Source organism: Hemicordylus capensis, chromosome 5 (genome assembly GCF_027244095.1).
Source record: "Hemicordylus capensis ecotype Gifberg chromosome 5, rHemCap1.1.pri, whole genome shotgun sequence".
NCBI lineage: Eukaryota > Metazoa > Chordata > Lepidosauria > Squamata > Cordylidae > Hemicordylus > Hemicordylus capensis.
The window spans coordinates 186752753-186772189 of record NC_069661.1 but is presented as its reverse complement, the minus strand read 5'-3'; the positions used below and the strand labels follow the sequence as shown (position 1 = coordinate 186772189).

Here is a 19437-nt window from a genome sequence, read left to right as displayed (position 1 = left end):
GGGCTTAGGGATGGGTTTAGGATCCCTTACTCGGGCTTTGTGTATTTGTTTATCCGGAAACTTAAAATCAGTAAGTGAGCTGGAGGAGGTGGTGTGGATTAAACTAGTTAAGGAGATCTAAGCTGGTAAAGTGTCAGGGACACATGAATGCCCTCTCTGCCCAATCTTAGAATTTCTCCACTTGGAGTTACACCTAAGAAGACCCCAGGGGGTTCCATTTGATTAATCATTTATCACACCCCAAGGGTGGCTCAGTCAATTGACCCAGAGATCTGTTCTGTTAAATATGCGTCTTTTGATGCCGCAGTGGCTATGGTGTGCTGGTGCAGTCACTGGGTCCTCATGGCCAAGTGTGATGCTAAGTTTGCATTCCATTTGCCACTGGACCAATGATCTTGGCCTACTGGGGTTCCTATTTGCAAGATGATATTATTTTGAGAAAGCCTTACCTATGAGGTGTTTGATTTCCTGTTCAGTGTTTTAATGTTTCAGCACATTTCTACAGTAGCATTTCACATTTGTTTCTGGGTTTAAATCAATTTTGCGTTACTTAGATGTCTCTCTTTTTGTGGGCCTGGTGGGCTCTATTGAGTGTGCAGGGACCTTACAGAGTTTTATTGAGTTGATGTCCAAATTGGGAGTGCCCCTGCCCACCCTGATGACTGAGGGCCTGGCCACAGTTTTGCAGTTCCTGGGCATTGAGATGGATTTGAAGTTGGGGATGTCTAGGCTTCTGAGTGAAAAAGGTCCTGCATGGCAAGATATGGGAATTACAATCTCAAAAGAAAGAGGTACAAGTGCGCATGGGACATTTGTACCTTAAGGAGGTGTAAGTGTGCACGAGACCTTTGAATTTTGATTTTTGGGTGGTTGCACCCAGCAGAACTTTTTGTCCGTGCATTTATGTGATTACAGCTTGGGCGGGGCTGCCTGCTCATCAGATCTGGTTATCCTGAGGTTTTCAGGAAGATCTGGCAACTAACTGTTATTTATTTGTTTGTTTGTTTGTTTGTTTAATTAATTTCTATACCACCCTTCCAAAAATGGCTCAGGGCCTCTTTCACTGCTCCAAGTTCAAATGTGTTTTTTAAATTTTTAAATTAGATTTGTATTTTTATATTCCATTTTAATTCTTATTGTGTAGCTTTTGTGATTTATATTGTTTTTAAACATTTTGTGAACCGCCTTGAGATTATTTTAATGGAAGGTAGAATAAAAATTTAACCATAAAATAAAATAAAAATCAATATAAATGTGTCTAGGAAAACTGAGGCTCTTGAAAACTTTGCACTCTGTCAAGAAGAAAAAGGAGCTCCCATTGTGCCCTTCAGTCCATCTGATTCTCGGCTATTGTGGCTCTCTTTGCAAAACAGGTGTTTATCATTTGCTCAGGTAACAACTGCTCTCAAGATGGCTGCTGCTCATATGTATAACAAATGGTATCCATAATGGTGAAGGATCAGGCAAGGGTGCAGAGTCAGGCCAAGTGATGCCTTCTTTTCCTTTTACCTCCCACACAGGGCTAAAAGATGGCAAGGGTAAACAACTGCAATCCCATGCAATCCTATGTGCAATTAGAGGAAGTAAGGCCCACTGACCTTACCAGAACTTACTTTCAGGGAAACATGTATAGGATCAAGCCTGAAGCCTTTTCTGTGGCATGTGCATGAGGGAGGCAGGAAACACATTTACCAGCCAAAACACTGAGTGCAGGCCTCCAGTCAAATGTTAAAGCAGCAGCTTTGAAGTTATGAGAAAGAGATTGAAAATCTAAAGCCAAGAGCTATGCACACCTCATTAGGACTTAGCTATGTGGGAAGGCCAAGCTGCCGCTTCCTGGTCAAGCGTGCTTACCCCTTGGAAAGGGGGCTTCAGGAAGGTAAGATAAAAGAGCCTTTCAAAGGGGAAGTGCACAGTGACATTTTTATGAGCACCCGTCAAGAAGGGTTCCAAGTACTGAGCAGCTCACAGCCATTTACAGTGTACTTCACAAAGAAAAATGAAGACCAGCTATGAGGGGTGTAACAAGCATATTCTTGGGTGGGGGGTGCTGTTGGTGATGGCTGAAATTGAGAGTTCTTATTTTCATCATTACTGCTCTAAATGTTGCTGGTTTTCTCTTGATTTTGCCTTCAGTTACAACACTGAAGAGTACAACACACCACATACATATATTGCACATATATATGTGACTTCAGTCACAATGGTTGTGACTTCAGTCACATAATCAATCAATCAATCAATCAATCAATCAATCAATCAATCAATCACAGTCTCAGACCAGCCAACAACAACAACAAAAACATATAACAAGATTATCTGTCTATCCTATCTACCTATCTTTTACTTGTATATATATTGTACATACTCTCTGTACAAATACATGTAAAGTGTTGCTAGGAAACATTGTTCCTCCAGGAGATTCTGCTTCACAGTTTGTTATGTGAACAGAAGCTCTATTCACACATTATGTTCAGTGCATATACATCTGTGTAGAGTGTATGTACATAAAAATTTGTACACATGTACAGATATTCAAATATTATGTTGAATGTTAAATGCATCTACAGTTGTACACTTGCACCCTGCATCTGAGGAGGCCTGTATCCAGGTTCACTTTTATGATGAACGCATGAATGATCATTCATACAACATGTACATGTGTACAGACATCTGTATGCAAGTACATGTCTGAACAGGGCTAGAGAGGGATGCCATAGAGTATCTCTTGCTGACAATTAGGTCACATTTATCCCCTGCCTTCATAATGGGTGCAGTATGTCGTGTACTCTCTCCTTTGTTTAATGACATGTCAACCAGTATGCCATTTGGAAGGGGTCATGTGAACAGAAAGGAATAGTTGCTGGGTTGTACCTTGTAATGGTTTTCAATACGATAGAGGCAGGGGGCATCACAAAGGGGTTCTCCCATGCATCTTCAACATCTTTGAGGAATACTGGAAGCATTTGGGTAGGATGACAGGGATGTTCTGATAGCACCAGGCAATTGACAGGATCTGATATTGAGGGTTTGGGCTGTTGTATCTTAAGGCTGAAGGAAAGAGCCATTGGATGCACTTGATCCACACAGGAACACAAGTCGTCCCCAGCAGAAGTGGGTTGTTGATCATCCACTGCAGGATCTGGGGAGGCTTCAGACATGTGGTCTGCCTAGTCCAAAGAGGAAGAGGTAGTATCAGAATCTGCCACTGAGGTTGTGTGCATGCTTGGGTTTGGGAAGCTCTTGGTTCTAGCTGATAGAACAAGTGCTGATATTGTAACTGGTAGGTTGAGCAGATGCATAGATGGAACAAAGTGATAAGGCAGTAGATGTTGTAGGAAACATTAGTGGTGTAATGGAACTGGCTATGGAAGCCAATGGAAGAGAGCCAAGACAGATATAGCATTATAGGAACACTACAGAAGAGCTGGGACTCTTATAGGAGGAAGTGGCAATGAGTGGCCATAAAAGCAAGGTGGAGATTGAATAAGAGGTAACATCAAGCTAAGTTTTAAAAGGATGTGTCTACTGAGGTTAAAATTTGAGGGGGTAACAAAGCTGTTGCTGAAGGTTTATTTGGTCAGTTACATTGGAGGCTGTGACATGGGTGTAAACTTGAGAGAAGTGGGGTTCACACTCCCTATGGGATTTCCAGGAAGGGGCATTCCCCCCTGTCCTGAGCAGGTGTGATCCCATTAGTGTGAATGTACAGAGACCACAAAGAAGAGTCAGCCATTAAGATCATTCACACGATCAAAATCCCTGGTGGCCAGGGAGGGCTGGTGGGGAAGGCAGGAATATACTTACCTCCCCCCACACAATCTCCTGTAGTCTTCTGCCACACAGATTTGCAAACAATCACTGCTGTGGCAAGGTGTTCTGGAGGCTGGAGAAATGCTGCCTGGCCTCCAGAAACCCCACAATGCATTGTATGAGGAGTGTGGTGCATTGGGGGATTCCCCCTCAAACCAGGTGCTCTAGGTGCTCGGTTCTGTGTCGGCTTCAGCGGCACACAACCAGGGTCTCTGGTAGAAGGGTGCATTCACGCCCTTCTACTTGGGTCATAGCCCAGGGAAAATTCCTGGCGCTGCACATGGGTAGCCCTACCCCAGTAGGGCTGCACAAGACTTGGTAGGGCTGCTTGTGCGAACAGCTTCATCAGCCTACTGATCCATGTATCCAGAAGAGACACTTGCACTGCCATGTCAATGTATTTTGCTACATTACAAAATACACACAAATAGTGTGCTTATGAGAAAAAGTGAAATGAAGAGCAGGTTCAGTTACTTCCTGACAAGATTTTAAAATGAGCCCCCCCCCCCCCCGACAACGAATCTCAGCTCATGAAGTAAAGAAATCTTAAATGAGGCTGAAAGTGGTAACAAAAAGCATCGTAGAATTTGGTACTAGAGAAAGGCACGCTGTTCTGGTAGCTCCAGGTCTTAACACTCACATCAATGTCGGAGGATGACTACAACTGAAGGAAGCCCGGGCGGGTGTGCAGCTGGGGGAGTCAGTCATGTGACTTGCCTCTGGGGGGGCCCCCAAGGCAGTGGGCCCCCAGACAACTGTCTCCCCTTGCCCTATTATAGTTACGACCCTGCCTGACACTGTTAAAGGAACTACTTACACAAAAGGCAACTCTTTGCAGTTAACGCTAACTGCACTCACTAGTCATGAGTGATCTGCTACTTAGATATGAATTAATATCAAAAGGCATTCCGACTGTTTTTGCAACCCTTTTGCACAGAAGATCAGACTGTGCACAAGACAGATTTAGTTACATATTGTTTTTAATGCTTCAAAAGTAATAAAAATAAAACATGTCCCTTAAAAAAAGAAACTTTACTTTGATAATCTTCATGATGGTTCCCTAAAAATAACTATTTCCTTTGTATTATTTTACAATATAATTCACCCATATGGCATTCTGGCCAAGGATACAGCTGTTGTAATTGGCTTGTAAACTAGGAAACTGACCTACTTCTCTCTATTTCTCATTTTGTAACTTCAGCAAGAAAGTAAAATAGATCTTATTGGTAAAGATCAATTTGGTTGTAGTGCCTGAAAGAGATCTAATATAGATACATGAAACTTTCCATCTTTGGAGGTGTGTGATACCTACACACTTTTTCTGCAAGTTAAACTTACTGATGGCTTGCAAGTAGATCTGGTATCCTTTTCTAGCACAAGTTCACCGCAGGGGTTCTCCCTGTTGTTATAAATCATTTCACAGCTATCATGCAGACATACACATATCTCATGATTTAAGGGTTTGTATTAATACTGAGAGAATATCACTTCCCAGTGGAACCTGCTATTGCATTCTCCAGCTGCAAGAAGGGAAGTCCTCTGGGTTCTGTAACTGTCTGAAGATACTGTCAAATTTTACATAGTGTCTTCATGGCTCTAAGTTAGAAAGCATCTGTCCCTAAAGTAAGATTTAGTGAATAGATTTGCCCTGCAAGTGCGTCTAAAAGCTGGACGATATTGACATTTATAGAACTGTAGTAAAAAGGGGATACTATATTAGGTTCTGCTATATATTTTGCACAATCATCTAAATAAAACTGTTTGGTTTATCTGAGATGACAACAAGGATCACAGTTTGATGCAAACTAATCAAAACCTTCTAGAATATATCTCTGAAGGCTCAGAGCCCAGCCTCTAGAGATAAGGTTTCCCATACCCCAAATCATACCTTTCTTCCCCAGATAAAACAAATGGAGGTCATGAACACAACCTCATTTCCTGGGGCCGGGTGGTGGTGGAGGGAAGAAGGCAGGATCGCTCCTATCTTCCCCCACACGATCACCACTATTGCCCCTCTTACTGCACTGTGCTCCCCAATGGGTGCTGCTGCAGTGAGCTGCGTAGCAACAGAAAGGGCAGGGGAAGGACATCCCAGAAAGGCCACAAAGCTTGTGCAGTGCACTGAAGGCATTTTTTAGACCTGTGCGCTCCTTTCCTTGGCCTCTATGGTAGCATGGTCTGCTGGCAGCCCAAACAGGGCTGCTGGCAGTCCATGCTGCCACACAACTGGGTGATGGGGTAGGAGAGTGCATGCGTACCCTCTTACCTCACTTTTAGCCTGGGTAGGGCTGTTTGTGTGAACAGCCTTACTGTTTTATAAGTCCAGTCATTCATAGATAGATGGGGGGGGGGGAGAGGGGGGGAGAGAGAGAGGGGGGGAGAGAGAGAGAGAAGCAAGTTTGGCTGGCACAAATGACTGGTTCCCACAAGTGCACTCTCCCAGAGAGAGTTGCAAATTCTGCTCAAATTGTGTCTTCTGAACCCGCCAATATCCAGTTCCTAAGCAGAATGTACAAATTATTTTTATCTGTGGCTTGACCCCACAACAGAATCTGGCATCTGGTGTTTCTTCTTAGTATGTTAGTTGGTTCCATCCATGGCTTTCCCAAATGGTCACTTGTGGGAATATAAAGCTTCATGAAATAAATGTACCTTTACATGATAGCTGTGAAATTATTTATAATACAGAGAACCCCTATGGTGAATGTGTGCTAGAAAAGGATACCAGATCTACTTGCAAGTTATCAGTAAGTTTAAACAGACCTTGCAGGAAAGCGTGTAGGTATCCTATACATCCAAAGATGGAATACTACTTGGATAGAGATGGAAGGCTCTATTTGGATGTGGGCTCAAAGCCCCACTCTGTGTTTCTAACCTGTTACTGAGCTGCTTGCCTTCAGCCTGATGCTATTCGCTGTGTCATTTTCTACTGGGTGGATTCTTCAGCTGTAACTTCAGCTTTGTTTAACACTGGTTTTGCTACACTTCTACATCAGTTGCTTGGTTTGGGATGGTCTTGGGGGTGACTTCAGACCCTGGCAGGCTCTTGAAGGGGCTGGCAACTCATTCTTTTCATATAAGCTCCTAAGCTGGAAGAAGAGCAACCTAGGACTTTCTGGTCCAAACTGCACTGACAAAGCTTGGACATAATGTCTTCAAGTTTTGTTGTCAGATTCTAACTTAATCCAGAATGCCACATGGAAAAACCATCTGTGGGGATATTTTGAAGGAAACAGATGGAAAAGGAAGTGATTCCTCTGAATGTAGTATAAGATTTACATTATCCTCCACAAACTTCCATGTAGTCCTGATGTTTATATAATATATCACTATTTCCTTAGACAGTTCAGATTAGGAAGCTTGCATGAGCTCATGTTCTTGTTAATTTTGAGCCTGAACTATTTGCCTTTCAAGGCCAATTTGGTAGCATAAAACAAAAGGGAGTAGCATGGCAGACTGAGTGACCTAAAGGAGGACTCTCATTCCTCCAAGACATTATACCCTTCTGCTACTCATCACTGTTCAACCTCCAAAAGATAGGATGACCAGTTCTTCTGAGTCTTAGATCCTGAGTCTCAGAGGGCAGAGGCTGGGAGCTAAAAGGTAGCATCTATCAGAGTTCCACAGATTTGTTTGTTGTTGTTTTTTAAAAGGTATCTCAAGTCTGTTCTTCAAACTGATTTCCAGTGAAGCATTATTATCCTCTTTCTCACATGCCTTCAAATATACATTTCGTATGCATGCCTTGATGTCCACCTGAGCGGGGCGGGGAAAGGGGGGAGTGAGGGAGGGAGGAAGCACAACTGGAATAGCATGCAGGAAAAATATAGAAGACAACTGAAGGATAGCCCTGTGGGAAATAGTCTGCTCCCTTGCTAGTGTCTCCCCTTCCTTCCTCCAGAGACCCCGAGAGGGCTAAATGCCTGAAATTTTGGGTTAGACACTGAGCCCTGGAAAACCTACTAAAGGATACAGTAGATAAATACTTCCACACCAGTGAATGTACTGACTTCCGTATTGTGTTCAGCTCTCAAATGAAAGAGATTGGCCGGATTAAGATGCAACACTAAACCCATATTTTAGCAATTTGTGAATAAGTCTAAGAGAGACAAGGACTTGTACACTCCCTAGAAGGAGAGTGAAAGCTTTTACATTCACTCTGAATACAAACTGCAGCTTCCCATTATGTATGAACTGTGTTATTTTAACTACTGTTATTTTAAAAATAGTGAAAATAATCTGGGATCAAAAACCATGCTTTGATCCTGAGTTGATATTAGAGGGAGCTCTTCTCACGATCAGTGAGAAGAGCTCAGGGGTGGTCTGCAGGGAGAGTGGGTTACATTCATCCTCCCTGCAGACGAGCAGCTGTCCCTCCTTGGGTGGGTGGATTGCCCACCCAGACGAGCACCGGCTGCTGCTAGTAGCTCCGGGGATCCAGGTGCAGGGACGTGCCACCACACATTGCCCCGTTCCCCGGAGCTCCAATAATACACCAAGTGAGTGTGTGGTGCATTATTGGGAACGTTCCCCCCCCGCCCCGTCGAGTGTGCCAGCTGCGGCTACAAGCAGCCAAGGCTGACACACAATCACAAAAATGGGGGTCAATGGAGCGCTCGCTCCCTTAACCAGCTTCTCTGTTGCTGCCCCCAGACTCTGGAATGCTCTCCCGGTGGCTAGTTGCTCCTCGGTCTCCATCACAGTTTTTAGAAAATGTGTTGAATCTTGTTTTTTACCCAGGCTTTTATATGATTGTCTCTATTGCAGCTTCTTTGTATTTCGTACAGTTTTTATGCTTGTATTTTAAATCTTTTTAGTCAGATTTGTTTTATATTTTAGCTTAATATTTTAATTGTGTCATTTTTATAGTCCTGTTTTTAATTTTTGTGTAAACCGCCTTGGTATTGTTTTAATGAAAGGCGGTATACAAATTTAACAATAAAATAAATAAATAAATATAAATTTAGAGGGGAGACTACTTAGGTGGGTTTGTCTCCATGTAGCCGCCGGGATCGGGCCCAATCTTGGTGGTTTACATCCATGTGCAAAACCGGACTGGGCTCCTTTAGACCAGTTTTGCACGCATGTGTGAATCTATTCAAGTCAAATCAATTTGAGCTTGAATCGCGTGGTGATTTGAGTGTTCAAACTCTAACAGAATCGCCCCTAGAATAGAGCGCCTGATTCAAGTTTGAAGTGAATCAGCCCCAATTCAAGCTCAAATAGATTCAAGTGGCGAGCACCATTTTGGAGGGCTGTTTTCCGCTTGCTGATTGGTTTTCAGGCACTGGCTTCCAATTGGCTTGAGATCTCCTTGTTTCTTGGTTGGTTTGCTATCATTCAAATCAAGAGTTGCCATGGGCAACTGTGCACCCATTGGCTGGCGGGAGGGAGCTGGGAGGCCAAAGGAGTGAATTTTCAAAATGTATTTACAGTAAGTGGCCGGTTGGAGGAGAGAACCTCAGGAGAGAAGGATAACTGAGAGAGATTGCAGCAGCACTACCACTACCACTGAGAGCAGAGACTGATGGTGGTGGTCTGAGCTAGCCTGCCTGCCTGGCCCAGTGAGTGGAGAGAGAGACAGAGGGTGCCTGCTGGGCTTATCTGTCTCTCTATCTTCACTCCCTCTTGATTCGCTGTACAAACAACTGCTTTTATTTTACTTTTCTAATTTCTTTTTAATTGTACCAGCAGCCCCCAGCAGCTTTAACTAGGTGCTGCTTTGAATTTTTTTTAAAAAATGGATTTCTTATTCATGCTTGTAGCCCACCTCCCGCGGCTTTAATAATTTGGGTGCTGTGCTGATTTCTCCCCTAATTTTTTTTAAAATTATACAAGTAGCCAAGTGGCTTTAAGCAGGTGCTGCTTTGAACCCTCCCCACATTTTGCATTTCTTCTTCTTGCTTGAAGCCCAAAATGGCTTTAATAACTAGGGTGCTGGTTTTTTTGCTCCCCCCTTTTGCAGCCCCAAGCTGAACTTTTGCTGTTGCTGTCTGTGTGCCTGGTTGATTCATTTTTTTTTATTTTTGTAGGCTGGTGTCCTCTGTCTGGTGCCCTGCCAGGCTCTCTGTTTCCCCCCTTTTTTGTTTTTGTTTTGTTTGCGTGGAGTGGGGGGGGGGGTGCCTGACTGGTGCCCACATGCCCTCTCCCCAACTGTTGAGTCCCAGTGTCTGCTTGGCCCAAGAGTGCCTCCAAGAGCAACACCTGGCAGACTCCAGCCGAAAATGCCGGAAGCCCCTCACAGAAGATGCTATAAGGTGAGGGGGCCCCCCACTTTGGTCAGGTTATAGAACTTAAGAGTTCTTGAAATAGGGTCTAGTTTAGGAGAAGGGAGGGATTAGGTACTAGTAAGACTGTATGACAGGAGGATTGGGTTTGGGTTAGAGAGGACAGTAGTCCCCTGTAGGGATGTGCAAGCAGATTCGACATCAAAATATGTTTGACATTGAACCAGTTTGGTTCAACTGTCTGGGGTTGAGCCAAACCACCCCCTTTTCAGTCTGACCCTGAACCAACCCCCCCGGGGGGGGGAGGTTCATGAGTTTTTTTAAAAGTTTTTTTTTCACACTTACCCCCTTGGGGGAGTTGTCAGAGGTGGCTGCGGAGTTTTCCCCTTCCCCCACCAGCATTGGTGGAGGGAGGGGAAACTTCTGCGGACCCTCCCCCTACCCCCACTGCCTCAAAAAACTCCCTCGGAAGGGATAAGTGTAAACAAAAATTTGAAAATTTGAAATTTTTTTAAAAATGAAATACCCCCCGGACTCGGGGTGTGTGTGTTTGAGGGGGTGCCAGACTGAACTGGCCCAGTCCAGTTCAGGTCCAGTTTGGACTCGAACCGAACTGGACCACCCCTAATTCCCTGCCCTTGGGCTTCCCAGGAGGATAGTGGCTTGAAAGTGGGATATATGTCATCTATCTATTATGTCCTAAAATAACTGTCCAAAACAGCATATCCGTCCTGGATTATCCCTCCTGTGCAGTCCATGAGTTGCCAGAGCTGAGCACTGAAAGCCTGGAAGCTGGAGACACCAACCCGTTCTGCTGGAGGAACCTCTTCTCCAGCATCAACCTGCTGAGGATCCTCAACAAGCTGACTAAGTGGAAACATTCCAGCACGATGCATCACAGTCCTTCAGAGCATGAAACTGGGGATTGATGTGAACAGGAACAAAAAGATCATTGTGAAGAGAATCTCGGCTTTGCTGTTGCTCCTCCTGAAGCATTTCAAGCTCAATCACATCTACCAGTTTGAGTACGTCTCCCAGCATTTAGTCTTTGCCAACTGCATCCCGCTGATCTTAAAGTTCTTGAATTAGATTACCCTTATCATGGTCAGATCACTTCCTTCTGAGGTTTAGAGTCTTAGTGGCTATACCTCTCTGCAAGAGTGGGGGACCTATAAAAAAGGTCCATCCTTGAAGACTGATGGACTCTGGTTGATTCCTGAGGGCTTTGTGGTATTTTCCAGCCAGTATGGCAGGCACTCCTGTTGAAAAACTCTAGTTGCTTTATGAAATGGAGCGATAACTCAGGTGGTTGACACAATAGCAACCAAGTTCCCTCTTCCGCAAACCAGAGCTGGGAGATGGCTAGAACGTAAGTGGAGGAAGGGTGAGCCACAGAGTGAACATAGGTTAGAGCTCATTATCGAGCCTATTCTTGGACAGTGATGGAACAGAAGAAACATTTTTTCCGTCCACCACTGCATCATCTCAATGCCATCTAGCAGGGCTCTTCCGGATAGTGTGGGGCCTTTTGAAATCTGGCCCCAGGCAAGGTATATTAGAACCCTCGGTAGCACGCTGTAACACATTTGCACCGCACATTGAGGGTAAAGTTGCTCACATTCTCCATGAGTTGGACTCTATGGCTGATGCAGGGTCATTGGGAGAGGTGTCCAGAGTAATATCTGATCTAGTTTTCCTGGAGGAGTTTCAATTATTGGTCCCCAAGGATGTGGACAAGGTGTTTAGTCAAGTTCAGCCATCCATGTGCATGCTTAAACCTTGCCCTTCATGGCTTATTAAATCTAGTAGGGAGGGAATTTTAGCTGAGTCCAGCAGTTTACAAATGCCTCATTGAGAGAGGGAGTGGTCCCAGCTCCACTGAGGGAAGCTGTTATTCGACCACTCCTAAAGAAACCTAGTTTAGACCCAGAGGATGTAAACAACTATAGGCCTGTGGCCAATATTTCCTTCCTGGGCAAGGTCCTTGAGCATCTAGTGGCTGACCAGCTCTAGACACTCTTGGAGGAATGTACTCCATTTCAATCAGGTTTCAGGCCAGGATTTGGAACAAAAAGTGCTTTGGTTACACTGTGGGATGATCTGTGCAGAGAGAGAGACAAGAGGAGCGCAACCCTGTTAATACTCCTGGATCTCTCAGTGGTTTTTAATACCATTGACCATGGTATCCTTTTAGATAGGATGGTTGGCACTATCCACTAGTGTGGGAGGCACTGCTTGGAGGTGGTTCCACTCCTACCTTGAGGCCCATTCCCAAAAGGTGATGCTGGGAGATTACTGCTCAACCCCTTGGCAGTTATGCTTTGGGGTTCTGCAGGGTTCCATTCTTTCCACTTTGAAACCGCTGGGAGAGGTCATCTACATGAAACAGCTGGGAGAGGTCATCCAGAGATTTGGCCTGAGGTGTCAGCAGTATACAGATGACACTCAGTTGTATCTTTCCTTTTCATCAGACACAGGTGAGGCAGTGACTGTCCTGAATCAGTGCCCACAGAGCTGGTGCTCTCCATGGTCGAAGGCATGATGGCACCCCATTGTGCATGCATGGATGCTGACATGGTGGAGAAGCTGGCATTCCTGAAGGCCAACCTCCCCCTGCTGGGCTGTCCCGAGCTGGCCATGGAGGGTGAGTGAATCATGGTCACCCCCACCCACTGCAACACCACTGACAGCTCACCCCACCCTGGTCAACCCCAAACCTAGATGTGTCACAGTCTGTCTGTTAGTGCTGCTAATACACACAGACACGCACACACACTCCACCATAGCTGATGTTGAGATGGACTGGTGCCCTGACCCATGTATCAGGCTGTCAGCCGGGGCCCAGAACCAATCGGCCATGGTGTTACCCAGACACAGGCAAGAAGGGATGTACGCTTACACTGGAAAAGAAAAGAGGAAAGAAGACTTCTCATGGTAAGTGTATAAGCTTTGTTTCTTGTCAGACCGTTGACCAATCAGGCCATAGTCGCTCTGTCCTCTTGTCTCTATGGCAGGCAGGATGGAAGGTAGGAAGGTCTGATTTTGTGGTTTTCTCAGCTCTGAATAAGTATAATATGCTTGCTGTGCTATTGCTTGCTGTTAACTATCTGATTTTGCTGGCTCTCAGATTGAGAGGCAGAACTTGAGTGCTTTCCTTCCTTCCTTGAGTTGTGGTTTTGTCTGTTTGTGAGATGGTGTTGTGGAAGGAAATGGTCAGTAGCAGTTCTCGGTAATATTTCTTGGTGATTGTTGATGAGCTCCATGTCTGGCCTTGAGTCGCGCCGTTCAGGCTAATCTCGAGGGGAGCATTGTGGGGAGCAACAGCGCGGCCTCCCTTTGGAGTGTGAGGGGGTCTCACGCTAATCCCGAACATTTCCAGCTCTCCCATATGCGGGACCATCCGAGTATCGAGGGCCATAATGGGACCTGGCATAGTCTGAATAGTCCGAACGATAGTCCACTTTGTATCGTCCATAAGACCCTGAGTCCTGGCGCCAAGCACCATAAGAGGGCTCAACCTCATCCAAGGGAGAATGGTGCTCCGGTACATAGTACCAATCCACATACATGGGCTTATAATGGTCCCAGTCCCGATCCTGTCTGTAATCACAAGAGCGGTCTTCTGAATCCCAACGGGAGCTTTGATCCCTAGGAGGGAGATGCTCCTGGAACCGTCGAGGGGGCGAATGATGCCGAGGCAACCACGATGCATCTTCTACAGGCTTGTCCAGCGAATAGGCTTCCTCCCCAGGCTCATCCGTCGCCACTGACTGTTCTCTACTCGGGTGGGCATGATCGGGTGCCATGTCAAATGAATTCCCGGCCAGCAGCGAGCTAGGCCGGACAGAAACCAAAGACTTCGGTATTGGAGGGGCCAACATCTCTGCTGATTGATCCAAAGACGCATGGTCCAGTCCCAAATCCAACTTAGGCTTCTTGACCAATGGGCCCTCTGATGTAGAAACCGATGCAGCCTTCTTCTTCTTTGGTATAGGAGGAAGGTGTTGACCTGCCAGCAAACTACAATGTAACTTTGGCTCCTTCTTCTTATTTTTTGGAATCGATGCTGAGGGAACCAGAGAAGGTTCTGGCACTGCGGGCACAGGAGGCTTACAGAAGTCTTCAGAGCGCACCGACCCATTCACAACCGTTGAGGGGTTAGCGACGGGAGATGTTGAAACCAGTATCGAGACCAGGTTTTCAACTTCCACAGGAGCGGATTCCGAGCACTCCAACTGTACCGAAGAAGCCATTTTAACGGATCGCTTCAACGATAAGGCTTCCGAGGACCGGAGAGCCAAGTCCCACAGGGCTGCGCTCAGGCAAGAAGCCCTATTCTTGGGAGCCTGCTTCGTAAACCTCTGGCCATGAAGACAGGTCTCAATAATGTGGGATTCCCCCAGGCACAAAAGACACTCGGTATGAGTATTGGGGGAAGGGATCTTAGATCCGCAATGAACGCATTTCTTGAAGTTCGTCATGCCCGACATAAACGCTGAAGGCTGGCTGGCCACCACGCTCCATCCTAGCCCAGATCGGCATTACAAAGAAGGGAAAAACCCAGAAGAAAACAAAATGCCAAGAAAAAAACGCTACTACGAGAAAAATAAGAAATAAAAACGAAATAAGAAAAAGCAAGAAGAAAATAAGGGGATAGATAATAATCCTACTCGTTGCTGAGCTGCAGATGCCACAATGCTGACTAAAGCACGGACGATGAAAGACTGAGGGGATGAGGAGCGGCGCAGCTGCATATAGTGGCTGGGGGCGGGGTTCCTGCCCAAAGCAGGAGAATTGAGCTTGTTAGGTTCCGATGACGTGGCTGCACAGGCGCATAGCCCATTGGTGTAAAAGACAGAGACCACATCGAAGAACCCTGAACTAATAAACTGAAATCCATGAACTACTGCAAAGAATATTTTATTTGTGAGTGTGGGTGGAAAGTAGCTCTGACAATCAGCAGACCACCAGGATCCTTGTTAAAGATTCTGGAATCTGCCCTACTGATAACTTGAAGTGGGGGAGGAGGGGGCTCATGCAGTCATCTATAAAGCTGCCTGGCATACACAGTGGGAGGCAACTTCCTAGATTCCTAAGGGAGCCTCCTCTTCAAAGTTCTCCAGAGTTCCTTTCTGTAGTCTGCTGGCATGACCCAACATCAGCTGACAATCAAGATAAGTCACCCTCTTTTTAAGGAGATGGGGCCTGGACTTCTTATCTTCAGGCCCCTGTGCTTTGCCCTGTCAAGGAGACAAGCAATGGCTATTGACATTCCTATTTCCTGGCTTGTGTTATTCTTGCAAAACTCCTCCTCCTCTTCCCAGTCACCTGCTAGATGCTCTATAATAGACTTTGCAGAATGTACTTCTCTTTGAAATTTTATTTAAGTTCTTCCTCCATTGGATCTTCCCTCCTGTTTGTTTGTTTGATTGTTTAACTGGATTTTAGCTTAGAGGTTGGTCTCTCACCCACAACTGTAAGAAGCTGCAGTGCTATGACTTACATTCCTCCCTACAGTCACTCCCTGATCTGGCTTCAAGGGGGCATGCTTAGAACTTGCATATTCTTATTGCAGTAAACTCCATCCAGTTCTGGCAGCCCTGACTCCAGGCTTCTACAACATCTCAACACCTCAGTTAACGGCTAGGGAATGCTTTCATATTGACAGGTAGCAATGAGAATGTAGTTATCCCATATTTGTCTTTTTCTGGAGTTTTTGTGATTTTTTTTTTACCATCCCATTTTGGGGGGGCCAAGCTAGGGTTTTTGTGTATTCATTCAACATCTCATCCATATGCCCACAACCACAAGCAGTCTCAACAGCATCCACATGGAGTGAGGAATAAAAAGAAAAAGAAATTACTTTGCTGAGAAATGATGATGCTCAACATTTTAGTTGTCTAAAATGAATGGACACTGGAAATGGAAACAGTATCTTGATTATGATAATCTCTTCCTTAGTAGGCAACAGGTATCATTTGCATATGCAAAAATCTACTATTGTACTGCATGTTAATTAACTGCCCCATTCTTTACTCAGAATCAGCATCATGGATTAGAACTCTCATTTTGTTGAGAAACATTGGCTAACATGTGGGAAGTGGGTGGTTCTGAACTGTCTGTGCTGCTGTGGGAGTGTAAAAAATGCCTGCAGTGTTGTGCAAAAGAGCTCTTGCACTAATACTTAAATTTGCATAGTTGCACTTCTGTGATGCTACTTATGTTGGCACGCATACTAGGCAATGCAATGTGCACATTGCAAGCATGCTGTTGTGCAAGAAAAAAACCTGCGCAAACTGCATTCACACAAGAGTAACCCCATTTAAATGATAGGATTGTGCTTGTGTAAATGTAACATGTACAATTTTTGTGGTAGCGCAAGAGAAGGGATTTTTATTTTCAAAGGTCACAGAGAGCTCTTATGAAGCTTCCTTGAAATCCTGCTTCCCAGCTGCAAGTCAGGGCTGGTCTGGGGATGATGGGTCCCCTCCCATAGGAGTTAAGTTAATTAATCCTGCCTCCAGGTCCAATTGGGAAGGTATCCTGAAATATATTCTACCTACCTTGGAGAATAACACTTAATGCATCTGATACGATGGCTCTAGTCCACAAATGTTTATACCATAATAAATCCATCACTGTTGCCACAAGACTCTTTGTGGTTTAATCTGCATAAAATAATCTTGTTTATCTACCCCTAAGTGTAAAATAAATCTTTCCATTCATTACATGCTAATGCACACTGGCATAATAGTACCACAGGTACTCAGAAGTCAGTGAAGGTAACATAAATCAAATAATTCACATGTATACCTCTTACCTGAGCTGGCTTCTTCTGGACCACCTGTTGTGGCTGCAAAGACAAAAACAAAAACAAAAACCTTAGATAATTTGCAACAATGAACATGTTCCCACTCTCTGGTGTCATGTAACATATGTAGGGGCTGGCGGGAGAGACCTACGTTGGGCAGGGATGTGTGAGATGGTGTAAGATCTCTTTGTGAGGTATATGATTATGATAACATAAATGTCCTTGGTGTAAAGCAGATTACACAGAAGTGGCCAACCTTTACAACACTGAGGTCCTCTGGAGACACAAACACACACAAACACACACACACGTGGACAAATGTGTCGGTACCCCTCCACGAAAAAAGAACCCACAATTGTCTCTGAAATAACTTGAAACTGACAAAAGTAATTGACACCCATCATTGTTTATTCTGCATTTAACAAAACTCAGACTTTGTTTTAGAGTTTTGATGCAACAGAATATTTCAAATAATAACACAAATGAAAATGGCATGGACAAAAATGACCGGACCATTATTTTATTTATTTATTTATTCATTCATTCCATTTCTATACCGCCCTTCCAAAAATGGCTCAGGGCGGTTTACACAGAGAAAAAACAAATAAACAAGATAAATAAAATGGATCCCTGTCCCCAAAGCGCTCACAATCTAAAAAGAAACATAAGATAGACACCAGCAACAGTCACTGGAAGTACTGTGCTGGGGGTGGATAGGGCCAGTTACTCTCCCCCTGCTCAATAATCACCACATTAAAAGGTGCCTCTTTGCCAGGTTAGCAGCTTTTAGCTGTGTGTTTTGGGTCATTATCCTGTTGGAGGATCCCATGACCTGCGACTGAGACAGAGCTTTCTGACACTGGGCAGTACGTTTCGCTCCAGAATGTCTTGATCGTTTTGAGATGTCATTGTTCCCTGTACAGACTCAAGGCATCCCATGCCAGATGCAGCAAAGCAGCCCCAAAACATAACCAAGTTCCTCCATCTTTCACAGTAGGTATGGTGTCCTTTTCTTTGAATGCTTAATTTTTCCATCTGTGGACATAGAGCTGATGTGACTTGCCAAAAAGCTCCAGTTTTGTCTCATCTGTCCAAAGGACATTCTCCCAGAAGCATTGTGGCTTGTCAATATGCATTTTAGCAAATTCCAGTCTGGCTTCTTTATGTTTTTCTTTCAACAGTGGAATCCTTCTGGGTCTTCTTCCATTGAGTCTACTGTCACTCAAAATGCGACGGATGGTGCAATCATACACTGATGAACCTTGACCTTGGAGTTCATCTTGTATCTCTTTGGAAGTTGGCTTTTTGTCTACCATTCTCACTATCCTTCTGCCCATTCTGGGGTTGATTTTCCTCTTGCAGCCGCGTCCAGGGAGGTTGGCTACAGTTCTATGGACCCTGAACTTCTTAATAATAATTGCATCTGTTGTCACAGGAACATCAAACTGCTTGAAGCCAGTCTTATAGCCTTTGCCTTTAACATGCTTGTCTATAATTTTCTTTCTGATCTCCTCAGACATCTCTCTCCTTTGCTTTTTCTGGTCCATGTTCATTGTGAGACACATGATGATACCAAACAGCAGAGTGTCTACTTTTCTCCATTTAAATAGGCTGAATGACTGATTGCACGATTGGAGATATGTGTGATACTAATGGAAGAAAAGAGCTAATTTGAAAAATCACTGTAATCCAATTATTTATTATCTTTTCTAGGGCTACCAACAAATGTGTCCAGGCCACATTAGAATATCTTTGTAGAATAAGCACTACTTTATCTCTTTTCAGACTTGCTTTGCTTTACTCGATGAAATATTAAAGGCATGCAGGTATACATGGGACAATTGCTTTTCATTTAATCGCTTTCAGGAGGCATAAAACACTTTTTCAATGAGCTGTAAGAGTACAAACAAATTTGTTCACACACTGTTCACACGTGTGTGTGTGTCACAAAGGCTGGATACATTCTCTGCATTTAGTACAATTTAGGTGCATATAATAAACATAATTCATACATCCTTTACATGAAGATGATGCATGGAAAAACTACAATTAGGGCACACTCACATATGTTTATCCAAAGGTTCTATTACTCTTCATAGTATTCCAGAAGTATACATATATGCTAAAGAGATTGCAGTAGAGCAATACTGTATAGAGTCCAAAAGTGGCATACTGAGCTGATAACAAGTGTTGTTGAGGCCATTCAGATTTGTGCAAATCAATATTTTGTTCCAAAAGGGTTTCTATATGTCTTTTGGATCTTGGGTGGGGATGAGGTTTGTTTTTTGTTTTTTAATTTATTCATGGTGATTTTTTCTTTAATTCTGTCAAGATGAGGGCTACAATACAATGGCCTTTTGAATAACAAGGGTCTGGTTTCGTTCCCTTTGGAGCATGCAGTAATTGCTTAACACAATGAACCTGCAGTTTACCAAACTGAGAAGGGTTCACTCACTATGTAAGAAGCTGACAACGGAGCCAAACTATACATACCCACCATAGACAAAGAGAAGGATCCTCTAGGACAGGACACAAAGATCCAGAGGAGATTTAAATTTAGGGCCAGATTTTCAAATTTTCCCAAGA

At 44.3% G+C, this 19437-nt stretch overlaps 1 protein-coding gene across 1 annotated transcript in view; it reads right to left on the bottom strand.

Moving 5' to 3' along the window:
* Window positions 1-19437, bottom strand: part of HMGA2 (high mobility group AT-hook 2) — a 203815-nt gene that overhangs the window by 11724 nt on the left and 172654 nt on the right. Inside the window, exon 5 of the mRNA XM_053258470.1 lies at window positions 16861-16893. Within this exon, the coding sequence (XP_053114445.1) occupies window positions 16861-16893 (33 nt within the window). The remainder of the gene's footprint in view (window positions 1-16860; window positions 16894-19437) is intronic.